Genomic DNA, 17,034 nt, shown 5'->3' with positions numbered 1-17,034 from the left:
TTTTTTTATTATTATTTCATCAGCAGTTACTTCTATACAAAATAAGTATAGCTACTGATGAAATAATGGGCTATGTATTGTGTATTGGCAAACCGTGTACGAGTTATGGAAAACAACTGGTTACAGTATATAAAGTATAAAAAATGACATGGTCTTCTTTGTGTTTTCATCCCCTGGTGGGCCATTCAAACGATAAATATCACGTGGAAAGTTGTGTTGACCGGGATTTAATTTGAGCTATGTTCGGAGCCAATTGCACATGTGTGCAGATATCGTTTTGGATTGCGACATGGAAGGTCCCAAAACGTACTTATTTAACATGCAGTTTGACGGATGTAATTGATGGGCAGCTAACGGGGATACTTCAGCCTCTGATAGATCCACTGTCACTCACCATATACTTCTGGCAATCATATTATTGGGTCACCAAATATGGCAAAAATTTCAAATCGGGCAAAATCAAGTATGGTCACGCTTTCGGGACAAGCATCGGGTCATATGCTTCTTTTCAAGTACCGGTAGCTATTATACACTAAAACACTGTCACTATACCATATTTTCAAAGTGGATGTAGTAACGGATAAGGAGTAAAGAATATAATTAACTAGCTTGTCTATAACATATGACAAGTATTTCCTATTTTAAAATATATACAAGTACAGATATGTTTATAAGGTACACATCCAACGCAAATACATGTATCCATTTAATAAGGATGCTTCAAAATGCAATACAATTCACTTTTTGTAATAATTATATTTGTGAATATTACATGGTAGATATTGGTCCTTCTATATCTTTAAGACCGATTCAGTCTGTAAAATGCGATAGAGAAACCTAAGAGTACTGTATATAGACCGGTCACTATTTTTTGTATAATTATGGACCGTTCGGGGTTACACACCACTAAATGTGCACTGTATTGAAGCGTTTTATTGAACATCATTGACACTACTTCAGCTTTAACAAAAGTAAAAAAAAACGACTTAATTTAGAATAAACGACACGCTTACCTCAATGCCAACGTTACAAGATATATACGTCATCGTTTGCGCATTCAGTTGCATGAAAAATAAAAGTATGGAAAGCCGGAACAACACGTTCGAGCTGTTGGTGAATCGTTGCAGCTCTTACATGATACAGGGGACACTCTTCGGTGTAATATAAAAAATAGTAAACCCCATCTCCGTCCCAATGGCATTATAGTGACCACGGCCTCGGTCCATATACGGTTTGTGGCTGCCTGGCTGGTCACTATAATGCCATAGGGACCTCAGTTGGGTTTACTTTTTCTTAAATACGTGCGGCCTATTTGACAATGACGTATAAAATAATACAACGTACTGCACGTATATGAGCATAGGTGGAATTACATAGTAAGTACAATTATTTGAAGACTGTTCCGGAATAAAGCATACTGGAAGTGATGTAAAGCGCAGTAAATATAGTTATGAGGATGTTGCCGCTTTGCTATTATAAACACTTCCGGTAATGCTATTTTGCAAACATTTTTACGAAATCTGATTGAAGATTTTATTTGCAGATATTTTATAAGCATAAATATATTGAAATCTAAAAGGCACTTAAAAGGAATGTATTCATAAAAAATGAAAAAAAAATGTTACAAAATAATTAAAAGTAAGAAACATCTTCACCTAATTTAATAAAACGGATTTCTTACTATTTTGCATAACACTCAAGAATTGATGGGTTTTGTCATGTATATATGCTTTACACAAATGTGATTGAGCATTTCCACGTGATTCTAAGTTTGATCTGGGATTTCCAAATAAAACCATAAAAATAAAGGTGAATGTATTCCTTTTTTTAAATTATGATGGCGTGTTATTGATAAAATATGCAAGTGTAACAATCAATATTACATTCCATTCTAATTCATAAATACGCTGTACTTTTGCAGATTGCCATTTGCTTTATTTGGTACATTGTTATAAATCTCTGTATAAGTAATATATGAACGGCAACGCAAAGCAAAAATAAAAGTGAAACATGGCAAAATGCCACAGGTGTGGCAAATTAAGACCGAGTCAAACTTTTATCGTGTACAATCAATTACGCATTGATTGAATGTTCATCATGTGTTCGAGTTTTAACGTGCTCCGTCAAGCTTTCAAACTGAAGCTACAGCAACACAATTCAAGGATGCGTAGTTACAACGTATGGTAAACTAATGTTAAGGATACAATTTCAAATGTTTAACGCCTTCTGACTCGCAGTCTGTGGATACATAAAAGGAGGCATAGTTTGATTGCTTTCACTTCTCATCCGATAAAATTTCTTGTTATCATTTAACGATTTAGTATACAATTTATGTAATCCTTCTTTATTTGAATGTATGTGCAGATTACTCTTAGGTTTGTTTGTTAATTATCGACATGTTTAATACAGCGTATTTTCTTAACACATATACGATGATTATGCTAACCATAATAAGTTTTTATTTTATAACATTCAGAAATAGTTTCTTTCTACCGCATGGTACAGGGACAAAATTATACTAGTATATCAATATAGCTTATATTTTGTACTTACAAGTGTTCTTGCGTGTTTATACATTTAAATCCCAAACCATGGGCAATGCTCAAGCGAACAACACGTTGTTACATCAGGGAATGATTGTTAAATCGCCCGTTCTTTAAAATCACTCATGTCGACATCGTTTTAACAATTTAATTGTTTAACAAACCGTGTGAAATTAGCCAATCTCAATTGCAGTAACAGTTGCAAAGTGTATTCAATTAAATTTGATTTTGCACAAATGTTACGCGGTTTTCGGCATATTGTGAGAACATGCAAAGCAAATCTCAGCAACAGTGTAATGGATCTAATAAGATACACCTTTTAATATAAGTTATAGTGCGCGTCTTGAGTTTGTTTCATTTCAAAATGAAGAGAAGAAATTACTTACCATTTTGATAAATAGTGGGATGCTACTTCAGAACAGTTATATCCTGTGATGATATCCTTTTTTCTTGAAATTCAACTTTGACATCACCAAATGTGTTCAGAAAGTTTACATCCTATTTAGATATATTAGTTCATTGAAATACAATACATACCATTACCGTGCATGCAAAGCAATAAAACGTTTTAATACCAAGCCGCCGTTCAATTTGGATCACGTGAGTTTATGTAAATTAAATGCACAAACCATTACCTTATGGTTCTGGCTAACTTGTAGGAATGCTCAAATAACTTTAAAATGTTTAATATCCATGTTGCGTTTAAACCGACTTCTTGTGATGTTGTTTTCTTAACTGGCTGTAACATTAACTGACCATTATAAGGTTTTTTGGTCGTTCGTTGCCCATGGAAGTTTATCCAAGCTTGCAGGTTTACACCTTTCAAAGAACCTTGTTCGTTGAAGACCTATTAAAACACCGTATGCGTAATCCCTTTATTTATTCATATGATGAATCATGATTTTATGGCAAATTACCGATGGGGTACAATCATTTGATTACAAATGTTTATGCTTGAATAATTTTTAAGCTGACTTGTATGAGACAAGCAAATACCTACTGATAAATAGTAAGTGAGCCTGTTAATTCAATGCTCATGGTTTAAAATAACTTAAAAGTATTCACATTGAAATCTTTTTAACCATTACACGGTATCAAGTTAGATTCTTGTTGTTTTTATTGGCGTCTTACTTTAGTGCGGCTACTCGTATGTTATACGTTTTTTTTCGCTTATGAGAGGAGAAGTTATTTTACGGATCAATGTATATATTTTTGTTGTCAGAATATCTTGCATAGTGGTGATTTTTTGTGTAAATTAGTGAAGATAAGTACTGCATTTGTGCCTGTTACATTTATTACAACATTTATTGCCAATAATGCAAAGCTTATTCTTTTAATTAATAACTGATCACAGGGACTGGGCAATATTAAAATATCACAGGGACTGGGCAAATACGCGAACCGGTGAAACTTTCTGGTTTTGTATAAAAACAAAACATAATCAAAATATATTTATTTTGTGGTTTTTCTAACAATAGCGCAGACTTTGCTGTTCGAGTTTTGGTCAACGCGTATTTTCATCAATTTTACAAGACGACGTCGATTACACGGTGTATTGCTTTATTGATAACCGTTACACTACAGTCACTTATTAATATCTTAGTTAGAAGGTAATTTTTCAAGCGGTTCTGTAGTGTAGTGGTTACACGCTCGCTTCATATGTGAGATGCCCAAGGTTCGAGCCCCAGTAGAATCGAATTATTTTATTTGTGTTTTATGTTAACTTTTTGTTTTGATGTAGACATTTAAGTCTAAATAAATATGCTGTTTTATTGTAACCATTTTTTTTGTTTTTATTATGCTCATGAAATATATCTGTGAGAGGTTGGGAGGGGGGAGGGGGTTCGTTAACACATAAAAACTTTTACAGTGTTTTCATATCAATGAGTACTCAACCCCTATCGTAAATGAGCAACGAAAGAATAAGTTCAGAATCATCTCCCCTTGAAGTTGAGAAAAATATGAAATTACGCTTACAAGATGAAGCAGATTTTTTAAAACCTACACAGTTTTGTTCCATTAATGAAAACAGCACACGGATGCCAGTAAAAAAAGGTAACCAATGTAAATAAAATGAACTATGAAATATTTGGGGGTTACAACACAAAATCATAGATAATGGTTATTGGGGGTTATAACACAACATCATAGATAATGGTTATATGGGGGTTATAACACAAAATCATAGATAATGGTTATACCAGTATCTTTTCTATTTTGTTTAAAATAATCGGCCAATATATTAATATTTACAGTAGAAAAAAAATCGTTCCATGTAACTTCATTGAGTGCCTTTTACACTGAAATTCCCGACGCCCTTTGATGCTTTGCATCAAAACTTATCTTGTGAGAAACACAAATACGTTTGAATTATGAAATGAATTATTTCAAAGCTCAACATAATCGTATTTCGCCCGTGGTGTGTGGTCTATAGAAAGCAATACATCATTTTAACATAGACATAGAGCATAAACAAAAGGATGATATTCATTAATAAAAAGCAAATACATATGTATCGTTGTTTTTGTTTATGAAAAACAATTAATGGTAATTGTTTGCCATCATTTTATTGTAATTGCGTTGCGTTGAATTGCATCACTAAGCCATACAATCGTGTAACATTATTTGCTTACGATTATCCTTATTTTGTTTGTGTATCTGGGTGACGTCGGGCTAGCCACGTGGGGCTTCCTGACATTTTAATGTCGAATGTTAAATTGAAAATGCAGCACGAAATAAGGGGGGTCAATATAATGCTTGTTTTTCGGTGTTATGTGTTTTTCTTTAACAATCTGATGTGTGATTAAGATAGCATGTAGTTATTATGGATATTGGTTCAGCATTTTAAAATAACGATATCTTTATTAAGTAAAAGGAAATTTTGTGATATTTTGAAATAAATAAGGGCGAATCAATCTAGGATTATGGTGCAATCACACACTTTCCCATTGGATGAAAAATTAGATTTTATGGCCATACATAAACCGTGCCAGTTTAGTCATAAACAGGTCTGTGTCGCCAGCAGTTTCATGATCGTATGTCGTATTTTGCTAAACATTACAAGAAATTCGCTGATGACATGTTGTACTTGGTCAATACTCAATATTCTTATATTTAGTTTGTTATCTTGTGAGATAGTTTTTTCCTACAAATAATTGTGTAAATATTTATATAATAAAGATTGGGCCAATGGGCGATTCCAAAATTGCCCACGAACAGTTTCAACTCCTTGCCATGGATCGGTACAAAAATGCCTGTTTTAGGATTAATATCCTCGCGTGTATTTTGTATAAAATATATTAACCACGGTACAACTGATATAGGCAAACACTATAATGCTAATTTTGAAAGTTAATTTAAAAGGATTGGACGATGTGGAATAGTCTTTTATTTGTTTGTAAACGGAACAGACAACGGGGCTTCGTCCTCCTTTCTAAAATTGATCAGATAATGCAATCAGATAACGAAAAAGAAAAACAAACATTAAATGATCCATATACGAGTTACAAACATGACAATTAATAAGAATGTTGGTGACACATATCGTATTGAAACTGAACTTAATTAGAAAATACACCACTTACTTTTTTGACAAAAAGTTGAATAATTATTTACCGCAGCAATTATTATCTTGTACATTTACAACTTAAACACGCTAACATGTATATTGTCTTGGAACATCGTCAAATTTGTTCATAAAATAATAACATCACGGTATTTTGTTTATAGTAAATCAAACGCTTTTGTTCAACAATGAACAGCATATTTGCAATAAAGAAATAACAAACTCGATGAAGCAAAACATCTTATAAAGCGCCTTTTATATTGCTTTCATTTTTAAAACACACATTATTTGAAAAATGTGTTTGAATTTAAATTAAAGAGATGTATTATTGAGGAAGACTATTTTAGCAGTTATTCATTTAATAATGCATTGGGTGTGTGAGGTTTGCTAATAAATTGTCTAAGTAAGCACATTAGGCGTCAGCATCATAGGAAAACCGTTTGCGATCATGTACAAAAGCTAAAATAATAAACTTGCTTACCATTTAGACCGAAAGCGTTCCCCAACTGTTACATGTAATTAAAATTACCGAATATTTGAAGACCGTAAAAATAACATGGATTTACGTTCACTGTATTTCAATCCAGAATTGCCTAAGTAGAAGGGAACACAACAAGTCGTTTTAATCCCAGCGAATGTTTAGTTGTTTCAACGTGCATTACACGCAGCCAACATCACGACAATGATGTAATTATGTAAATCAACAACAACGTTTGGGCAGCCAGTAAAAACAACTTGATGAAGCACGTCAAATAGACGTTTAATATTTTAATAGTTTTGAGCATTCTGTTTGACAAATTTGGTGTAAGTTCGAAAAGTTTAAGTAATATAATGTTTCAATAAATTTTAGATGCATGAATATGAACCTTACCACAGTTGCAATTCATTCCACAGGTTTACCTATTGTGATTCATTGTGTATAAACAATTAATGTTATTGCTTTTCATGAGCTTACACCGATTGCCGCCCCGTTATAACAACTTTCACTAAAAAATAAAAAGGTATGGTGAATTTATAGTAATTTAAATAAACATTTACAATAAAAAATAAGTTAAACTTTTCAACGTTGTTTTTGAAATAGGGATTTAAAAGTTGGACAATATGGATAATAAATCAAATTTAAAGTAGGGACATTTCTATATTATATTTATTTGGCTTTTGTTTGAAATCTCCAATCGCCCAACCAGAACTCAATCAAAAGACTGCGGTGCATAAGATCACGTGCTGACTTTTTGTTTTTTGGTTTTAGTCCTCCTGCACAAATCCTTTTATTGAAAGCACGGAAGTTGTGAAATCTCTTTTTTAAAGGAGACATAAATCCGATTATGTTTAAAAATGCCAACTTAATTATAAAACTGCGCAACTTCACAACTACTAGTAGCAATGTTTTTTGCATTATTGGCTACAAAGTTAAAAAAATGCATTTGTTGATACAAAGGGGCCATAACTCCGGTTGTGTCGAAAACATCCGAACAACAATTTGTATTACAGATTTCACTCTTCCATATAAACATAAATAGTAGTCAAGTAAGACTTTTATGGTATATATCTAAACATTTATGCATTATTTAAGATAGAAAATAAGCTGAAACTATTGGATTAAGACAATATGAGCAGACAATTGTTGCAATATCACCTAAACAAATCAAACATATCGCTAGTTATATTTCAGTTTTAAAAGAATTATCCAACAGAACGATAGAAAAAACTAGAACAAACTAGTACAATAGAAGTTGTCTATGACGTGTTTCAGACTGAAAAATATAAATATACAAAAATGTACTAAAGATTATCGTAAACATTAACATTTCCATCTCCACTTACACGGGTGACCACGTTTTACTACAAAACATATGCCACAACCATCCTGATATTGAGCATTTTCGATGTTGCATAAACTTTTGAAATACATCTTATTTCGTCTACAGCTATCATATATTGCCTTAAGTACGAATTAATGTAGTTCATCATTTGTAAACGAAAGTAATCGGATTCCTTATAGTTTAAATAGCTCACACTATTACGAAGTGCATAGTTGGCATAAACATAAATGTTTAACTTCGAAGACATCTTTAAATATGTGAAAAATATGGTTTGTTTATAATCAACTCAGAATGTAACAAATATATGTTTACATGGTTCTTATACAGACCAAGGTTTGACATTAACACTTTAACCTACGAATTCGAAATGCATTTTGTATCATATAAAAGACAGGGACAACTTTGACTGGGGAAGTAAAGGGTTTTGTTAAAAAAATGTATAACTTAAAATTGTAATGTGAAGTGTTTATTAAATACTTTAATAGCATGAAGAAAAATATTCTTTACAAAAGATTGCCTACCGCGAATTTGAATCCCGGCACTCTGGTGGTAAAAGCGAGCACTGTATACCTACAACTATCGACTGATGAAAAATGTATAAATTATCAAAGCTCACAGTCTCTGTCCGTAATTTATGAGTAAACCAAGAAACAATATGCAGATAAAGAGACGTTCAGATAAATCTGTTTCTGCTGCTTGCATAAATAAATGGAAGGAACAGCTTGGCTTCTTAAAGAGATTGCTAAATAAATTTGGCTTTGGTGTGAAGACAGAAAAATGTATATTGTAGCTAAACTCATTCAAGAAATAATAATGAAGCTGATTTCAGTTATAATAAAAATAAAATAAAATAGGATACATTTTAAAGCACCTATGAAGGCAGTGGAATGCTTTTTTAGCCAGAAATAAACATATTGGCATCACGTTTAAATGAACATATAAGTTGGTTTGTGAAATAGAATCCATGTGTAGATGATGAAGCTATATATGCCTTTTTATTGATCGGCATACCAAATGCATCGATACATTTCCACCTTTCAGATTCATTCCACAAGTTCTCTAGACGGCCTGAAAGGATATGGTAGATGTTTTACTGGTGGCACATTATTTATAACACAAAACTTATATACAATCACCACGGATATGTTGCCCCACGAATCATGTATGCTGAAGATTTACCCGAACATATTAAAACTACCGCAAACAGAGATGTGTCCATTAATCAGCAGAGTATATTTGATGTCACATATCAGGCGGTCATACAAAAATCGTTATCTATCTAGCCTGTCCGTTTACAGCGTCATGGAATCACGGATAAAGATTACACAGAAGAAGTACTTTACGTAAATTAAAGTGATATTATGGGAATCTAACAGTATATAGGTGTCTATCGCAACCGTTTTTTTTAGTGTTTTCACTTTATATACACTTATATTTATTAACGCAGAATTAACATACTAAAACAATATCCCGGAGAGAGTAAAATAATGCATTATAATATCAACCGTTCTTTCGTTTGACGACTGATCATGCATGTACAATGTGAACCTAAATTTCGTTTTAGTGCAGATTCGTTCATACGACACAAGGACACAATTTTGTTTTACGGATCATCTCGGCTTAGAGGACTGGGTGAGTCACGTAAGATATGGAATATAAAATATATTTTTATAAACAACTGGTAGCAATATGAGTTACAGATAATTGGTCAGTGACCACATTTTAACTAACTATTTTGACCTGTTAATTCTTTTCAGCTCAATTCAACAGTGAAACCTGCCCATAATATCACTTTAACAGATGTGTTTATCTTGGTAATAAAAGGTATTTCGATCATTTTCAGAGCCCTATAAAATATTGAAATTATATTAGAATTGTATGAATCTCGGCTGAGTTATCAAACTCTTCAAACAGATTTAAGTACATTTTCAAACGTGTGTAATCAAGAGGATAAAAGGTCATAGGTTGCTCACCTTAGACCAGAAGGAACTTCCTATTCTGAGCAGCGTTTATAATTTGTTTGAAAACAATCTTGAAACTCGACACATACATGATTATAACTACTTTGTGAACCTAAGATTTTTTTAATTATTGAACAACACAAGTGACTTCTATAGTGTTAAAAAGGTTTTGCATAAGGCATATCAGAAATAAAACAGCCCTGGTTTTTCAACGTATCAAATCAATATTCGAACTCAGCAAAAATATAATAAGAAACATTTCCAGACCAAGTTACATGCAGATTCGACTTAACATTGAGCATAGACAGTATTAACATGGTTTTGCTTTAGCTATATACGAACTATATACGCATACGGGAGAGTCTTCATGTGAAATGACCCGTTTTAGCCTGTAAGATATAAGTAATAGTTTGGACTAAAGATGAATGTTAACAATGTTTCATTATAACAATTCATAGAAAACTACCTGGCCCGATAATAGCAGTGTTTCTTAACGGACTGGATCTTTTTCAAATTCAGCGTAAAATCAAAACAACACATGCTCTCAGCACGTGTTATGAAGTTTACGCCAACAGTACGACTTCTACAGTGTCAACAACGTACCACATAAGCAATTGGGTAGCTGCCCTGTTTATTTACCGCCAAGTTTTCCGGAAATGTATACCTCTATCGCTATACAATAAGAAAAAAGTGAAATTCAAGTTTCAAGATGATTGGACCAAAATTGTAACTGAAAGTGTCTTGAAAAGGTTTCATTATTGTCATACAAAGAAAACTGCTCTCTACCTGGCAGCCATGTTTTTCAACGGACCGGAACTTATCTCCAACACGGGCGAGATATCATACGATAAAATGTTCTTAGCAAGTTACATGCTTCTAGGGCCCATACTGTGGCTTCAAGATTGTAAACAAGGAAAACAATTTTTAATTATAGCCAGTAGTAGGAAAACAGCCCAACCACCAGGCGACCATATTTTGTTTAATGAACCGAAACCATTGTTGAGCTCGACCGATATATGTTTTGAGCAAGTTGCAAGCAGATTTTTGTTCCATATATTGTTATTTCCAGAGTGACATAGAAATCTAGTTTTTGATCTTACATGACAATGTTACGAATTTGGTCGATTTATAATTGGGACAAATGTTCTGACCATGATTGATTAAAATTTGAAATAACTGTGGTCTCAAGAGTGTTAACAACGTATAATTTAACCACGGGCGACAGTCAAAAGCTGATCACCAAAGGACACACTGAGTACGTTGTGTTCAAATGAGCTAAAATAAAAGCATGGTTATTTAGGCGGATTCAAAGCTTTATTAGTTCATCTTCTCACTGGTTTTCATAATGTATGACCTGCATATACGGAATATCAAGAAAAGTGGGCTGCACTTATATGCCTGTTTTACATAAAACAAAATTACAAGAAAATGTATTATCATCACAATTGTGATACAAAACTTTTAATACTTCTAGTTTTAATTCAAACAAGTCCAAGCCATTAAGTTCTTAAAGTTCAATATTGAGATTGGCAGACAGCGACTTTTTTGTATTGTAGTATAACTGATCGTTAAAAAAACTACGGGAGGAAATTAGATCATATCCATGATCGATGCTGATTATATGTACCAGGCAATTATATTTGTGTGATAATACTATATTTTATAAATGTTACGCTGAATAGTGAAATAAACAATTATGGAACAAAAACTATACTAAGGTTCCATTATCCACAAGAATGTGCTTCTTAAACAGTAATATATATATATTTATACATACGTTGTTTGCGAATGCCAGCAGCCGGCAGTGTTGACATGCCACATTGTGTTTTATGTAACACAGGTCATTAACACGTTTGATGTTCTTGTAGGGCGTTTGGTCACACATGTATAAGAAAGGCAGTTATATATATATATATATATATATTTCCCATTTTCCGTATCATTAGATTTTTTGTGAAAGTTTGTACATCTTACTTGTATCTAAATTATTAACATGAGTGTGGGTGTGTTTTCTTTAAAAAGAGTGTGATACATATATTCAACAATGATTATAAAACAAGTTATCTTTGCTTATAGATGCGGTATGATTGTATAACATTTAAATGATTGCTCTAATAGACTTGACACAACGTGCGAAATTCCTTTTAAGATTTACCGCAAAGGTAATTAAGAGCAAAAATCGTACGTTGCGTGCTAGCCTAGAATGACGAAAGATACCAGTCGGTATGGCAACATTGCCGTCTGCTGGTGTTCGAATATTTCGTAGTATAAACATGTTAATATTAATTTAAACTAAAAATAAACTTTGTAATTTGTTGTTTATGAACAACTATTTTCTATAGCAATAATGCCATAAAGCTAACCCAGTATAAATGTAATAACGCTATCATAAAATTAAACCGATTGAAATGTTTATGCAAAATTGCACATTAATAGAGCGAACACGAGTTTGTGTTATTGTAGCATTGTTTAAGAAATATTTAAATTTAAAGTTCTTGTTTGGAGGCAAGATAGTGATATTGTCACCGTATCGTATTGCATTGTGTTAGGATATACTTGGGCCTAAAGATCGGTTCGAATAATATCAAAATTAATATTATTATCCAAATTAAATGGAAATAAACATTATAATCCGGACCTCCATCTCTTTGGAAAGCCCCATCTATTCCCTATGTACAAACAACCCTGGACCCCTTTCACGTATATCACTAGTTCCATGTTACGAAGAGCAAGGGTTTGATAAAACACTAACATGGCATGAAACCTATACTACATTGCATGAGAAAAACATCCTATATGTTTTAATAAACAACACAACAAATTTTTATATCTTCTGCTTATTAACATTTAAAAACAGCACTACCATATTGATAATAATACAAAATGTAACAGATAATAATAACAATAGCTTTATATCACCAACTCGAAAACATTAACAATGGAAATATGCACAACGAACCCTACATACACCGACAAAATATACATACTTATATACCATTAAATTAAAACAACGTTTCATAATGCTCTCATCAAATAGTAAGAAGGTTCATATATATTTGTTTGTAAAAATATGAAAATACGCGATCTTATATTTTGAATTATGAAATGATATCTTATTGGCTTTTGGCTGTGAAATTGGGCCTCTTAGCGAACCACTTATCATTGCTGTATAACAAGTATAAGGAACCTTTGCAGCAAAAAATACGTATGTGCAACAGATAGTTCATGTCGATTTGTACAACAATTATGTCAAATTTGATCCAATGTCTCATATTCATAAACACACTACCGAGCACACAACGTTAATAAACATTTACAAATTGTCTCAATTACAAAACGTAACAAAACACTTGTTTGAAAGAACAAGCAAAATTCAATTGAAAGTTTTGGACATGATTACTTGAAGTTACATAATTAGTATTCTATTTCCCATTGTTCCAGGATTGTTGATAATTTCTTCATGTGCTAACGAGGCCTCTTCCAGCTTATACTCCTTTTGGACGCTGGGTACGAGCCAGCGTTTAGTTAGTCCTTCTGATATCACTTGATGCATTTCCACCCATTCCTCCTACAAAGATTGTGACGGAAGAGTTTGATCAAAATGATAATTGTTCAGTTTTGATTTCGGTGGCAATATAAACAAGAGGGCCACGGTGGCCCTAAATTGTTCACCTTTTTAATGGGTCGTAATCATTATGAAACCAACCGGTATACGTTAAACGATCTTGTTTTATCTACGAATACTCTACAACAAATATAAAACCCTGACCATCAGGAATTGTTTTGAGAAAAAGAAAAGAAAACTTTAGTATATTAATATTATGTGACCTATTGTAGCGGCAAGTTTTACTGTTAGTGGCAAGCTTTGTAAGAAAGTAATTAAGGGACAGTTATACGGCGTTAAACACCAAGTATTATACAACTGACAATTGCACTTTCAAATATTAAGATTTTAAAAGTTATTTATTATAAAACTGTATATTATATTCATATGAGGCCTGATTTCTAAAAAACGTAGTAGAGGACCAATATAAATGTTACACACCAAATACGAAACCCCTGACCACCTAAGATTACAAACAAACATTTTTCGTATTTATTGCATATATATCCAGAGCGTGATATGAACAAACTTAGTAGAGTAGTAGATGATCTTTGTATGATGCTACGCGCAAAATATTAAACCCCTGACCCAGTATGTTAAAGAGTAGTCTTTCTCTTTTTTAAATCTAATTTTAGCTGTGTTAAACTACATATGCATGATTCCGGAACTATGTTAAATATATGGAAGAGGATGACCTGAATATTATTCCTACGAAGTTCCGTTAAAAACGGACCAGATTAATTTGAATGAAAAGTAGACGAACTCTATACTGATGTCTGATGATGCATGACGGACTAAATGCGGTCACAAAATCTCGTCATGTGCAATTAAAAAGTGACCTTAAAAAATAAGGTTCGGTACACCAGTAAGTATTAAATGTGTGGGCATTAATTGTATAAATCGTTACGTAAGTTATACTAGCATTGAAAATATTAACTTTGTGTTATGCTTTTCATGGTTATCACAATGTTTGTTATGAATGTTTGATATTTTTATAGGTGCTTCATTTATAACACCGTAGTGATTAAACTTACTCTAACGTTTCCCCTGGGAAAGCTAGTATAGTAGTACTAAGAGATTACATTATTCCAATAACTTCACTACCTGAATCAGCGGAAGAATGGGATTAAGAAATAGTTTCAATCACATATAATAGAGTGATTTCCCGTTTCTTGGAAGAGAATATTTTAATTCTGTGTTATGAAAAAAGAACGCAGGGTCGAAGAGACCACCATAAACCCAATTCTCTCCACTTTCATGAATTGCTTTGACCTTGTTCCTCGAGCATAAAAGGAATGACAACATAACCTATAACATGCGTGTTCCGAAAAAAACCATTGAATATCGAGAAAATTCATTATAAATATTTTAAAATCAGTTCACAAACTGACGAAGAACGACGGACAAATGGTGATCACAATAGCTCACCATGAGCACGTGTATCTCCGGTTAGTTGGAATATAGTAAGTATTTAATAAAAAGGTTCTGCTAAACAGTTATATACAAGTACTTGCACACAGCTGGCATTCTTACATTGGACTACTGGCATCGTCCAATATGGTATGTCAACTAGTTCTAGTACAAATACATAATCGTATTGAACACAAAACCGTTAAATAACCGTATATTAGAACATTATATTTCATGATATCGTAACAGTTGTACAATACACTTACTGGTGGGGCATTCCACAGTGCAAACCCAGTTACAATGGACTCTTTAAACTGGAGTAAACCTGGGGCGATCTCTGCATTACCCCTGCTTCCAACGACCTAGTAAGCAACAAAAACAAATAGCATAAACATGCAGAAGAAGAATTCTATAAGACGCAATAAATGCATACCCTAATACTGAAGTCGATGTATTCAACTAAATCACACGGTTTTGATGTATGCAATACACAATAGTCATTCCCTGAAATAAAATAAAATATCAATGCATTCAAAAAAGAACAGTTGATTCAAGCTAAGCCAAACAAAGGTGTATCACATATTGTTATGAATTGTAACAAAAGATGTCGTATTGTCCTTTTTGGCTTACATCTGATTCCGACATAAACAACAGTTTGTCAATACCATATTCGTAAACTTTGTATTAACCGGTTTACTATAATGGTATAAAATTAAATTGCCTTTTAAATAGACATACTAAGGTATTACTGAAATGCATGCACACATTCAAATACCATTATAAAATATAACAGTTAAATACACGGAGAATATTAAATATGTTCAAACAGACCAGTCACTTATGAGTGTACTGGTGTAAAGTTACAAGATGTGGATATTATTTTTGCCTTGCATCTGAGATGTTCTTTGTTCATATATACCAGGGACTGTTTCCTGGTTCCAAGACACCGAGTACTGATTCCTGATTCGTGGTTAAAAGGCACCAAGCTATCCTTTAGTACTGACTCAATATTTTGTTCCTAACCGCAAAACTTTCAATACCATAACGTTTCATAAAAATGCACTATAAAAAGGTGACCCCAGCTTAAATCACTATTTTATTTTAATTATTAAAGACACGCCGGTGCTCAATATTCCTACATTCTACCTACCACGATGATGCCTCCCTTGTTGATTATCTTCAAGTCCGTAGCAAGATTCACGCTGGCCAACATCTCTATGATGATATCTGGTCCCGTTCCATTGGTGGCTTCCTGAAAACGGTCAAACACTATATCATGCTTTTTGTAGTCAATAATGTACTTTAAAAATGCCTCAAAATTAAATCAGTATTGATGCAGCGCATGTAATAAATTTATCACGATCAAAAAGCATAACGACATAGCATGAAGAATTATTTTGCTGATGATACAAATGAAACAACTGCGTTATGACGATGCTTAAGCGCTCATCTGAGTTCACGGACACCAATGTTGAAGACTATTGTTACCAAACATGACACAAATGCAAACATGCCACCATATTGTAAATATAAACAATATAACCAAGCTTCAACAAGACTAAATTAGAATGGAAACATTTGTTTTTACCTGGTGAGACTTTAGACGTACAGACCCAGATTCAAACGTGGCCTTGATATTGTCGCGATAAACATTTTGACCATGTTTCTTCAAACTTTAGTCATAAATGTTGCCCCTCGAGTGGCAATTTGTTTATATATTTTATATGGTGACCTAGTTTCTATAGTTTAGTGACCTGAATCATAAAATTGCCTAGGTGTAGTAAAAATAAACATTCAAATCAAGTTTCCTCAAAAATGAGTCAATAATGTAGCCTCTAGAGTTGCAATACTGTTTATCTTATTTTTACCTCATGAACTAGTTTTTTGACACAACCTAAAAAATATCAGAATAAATATCCGGACCAAGTTTCATCAAAATTTGGTCCTAATTGTGTTTTTTTTATATAGTGGTTACAAGGTTTTCCTATGATTTGACCCGATTACCTTGTTTTCGAACCCATACACAGTATGATCAAGTTTCATTAACATTGAGTCATAAATGTGGCCTCTAGAATGGTTACAAGTTTTAATATTGTACATTTTGACTTCCTGACATAGTCTTTGCACG

General features: G+C 32.9%; 2 protein-coding genes across 2 annotated transcripts in view; both read right to left on the bottom strand.

The window, feature by feature from the left end:
* Positions 1-17,034, bottom strand: part of LOC127858366 (zeta-crystallin-like) — a 306,504-nt gene that overhangs the window by 261,105 nt on the left and 28,365 nt on the right. The gene's annotated exons all lie outside the window — the stretch shown is intronic.
* LOC127858365 (zeta-crystallin-like) overlaps positions 12,911-17,034 on the bottom strand; it is a 274,122-nt gene continuing 269,998 nt past the window's right edge. Inside the window, exons 7-9 of the mRNA XM_052395433.1 lie at positions 16,057-16,158; positions 15,173-15,268; positions 12,911-13,460 (exon numbers count right to left, since the gene is read on the bottom strand). Coding sequence (XP_052251393.1) covers positions 13,299-13,460; positions 15,173-15,268; positions 16,057-16,158 — 360 coding nt within the window. The 3' untranslated portion in view covers positions 12,911-13,298. The remainder of the gene's footprint in view (positions 13,461-15,172; positions 15,269-16,056; positions 16,159-17,034) is intronic.

The sequence above is a fragment of the Dreissena polymorpha genome, chromosome 14 (genome assembly GCF_020536995.1).
Source record: "Dreissena polymorpha isolate Duluth1 chromosome 14, UMN_Dpol_1.0, whole genome shotgun sequence".
Lineage (NCBI taxonomy): Eukaryota > Metazoa > Mollusca > Bivalvia > Myida > Dreissenidae > Dreissena > Dreissena polymorpha.
Note: the sequence above shows the minus strand (reverse complement) of the source record. Positions and strands in the feature narration are given on the sequence as shown.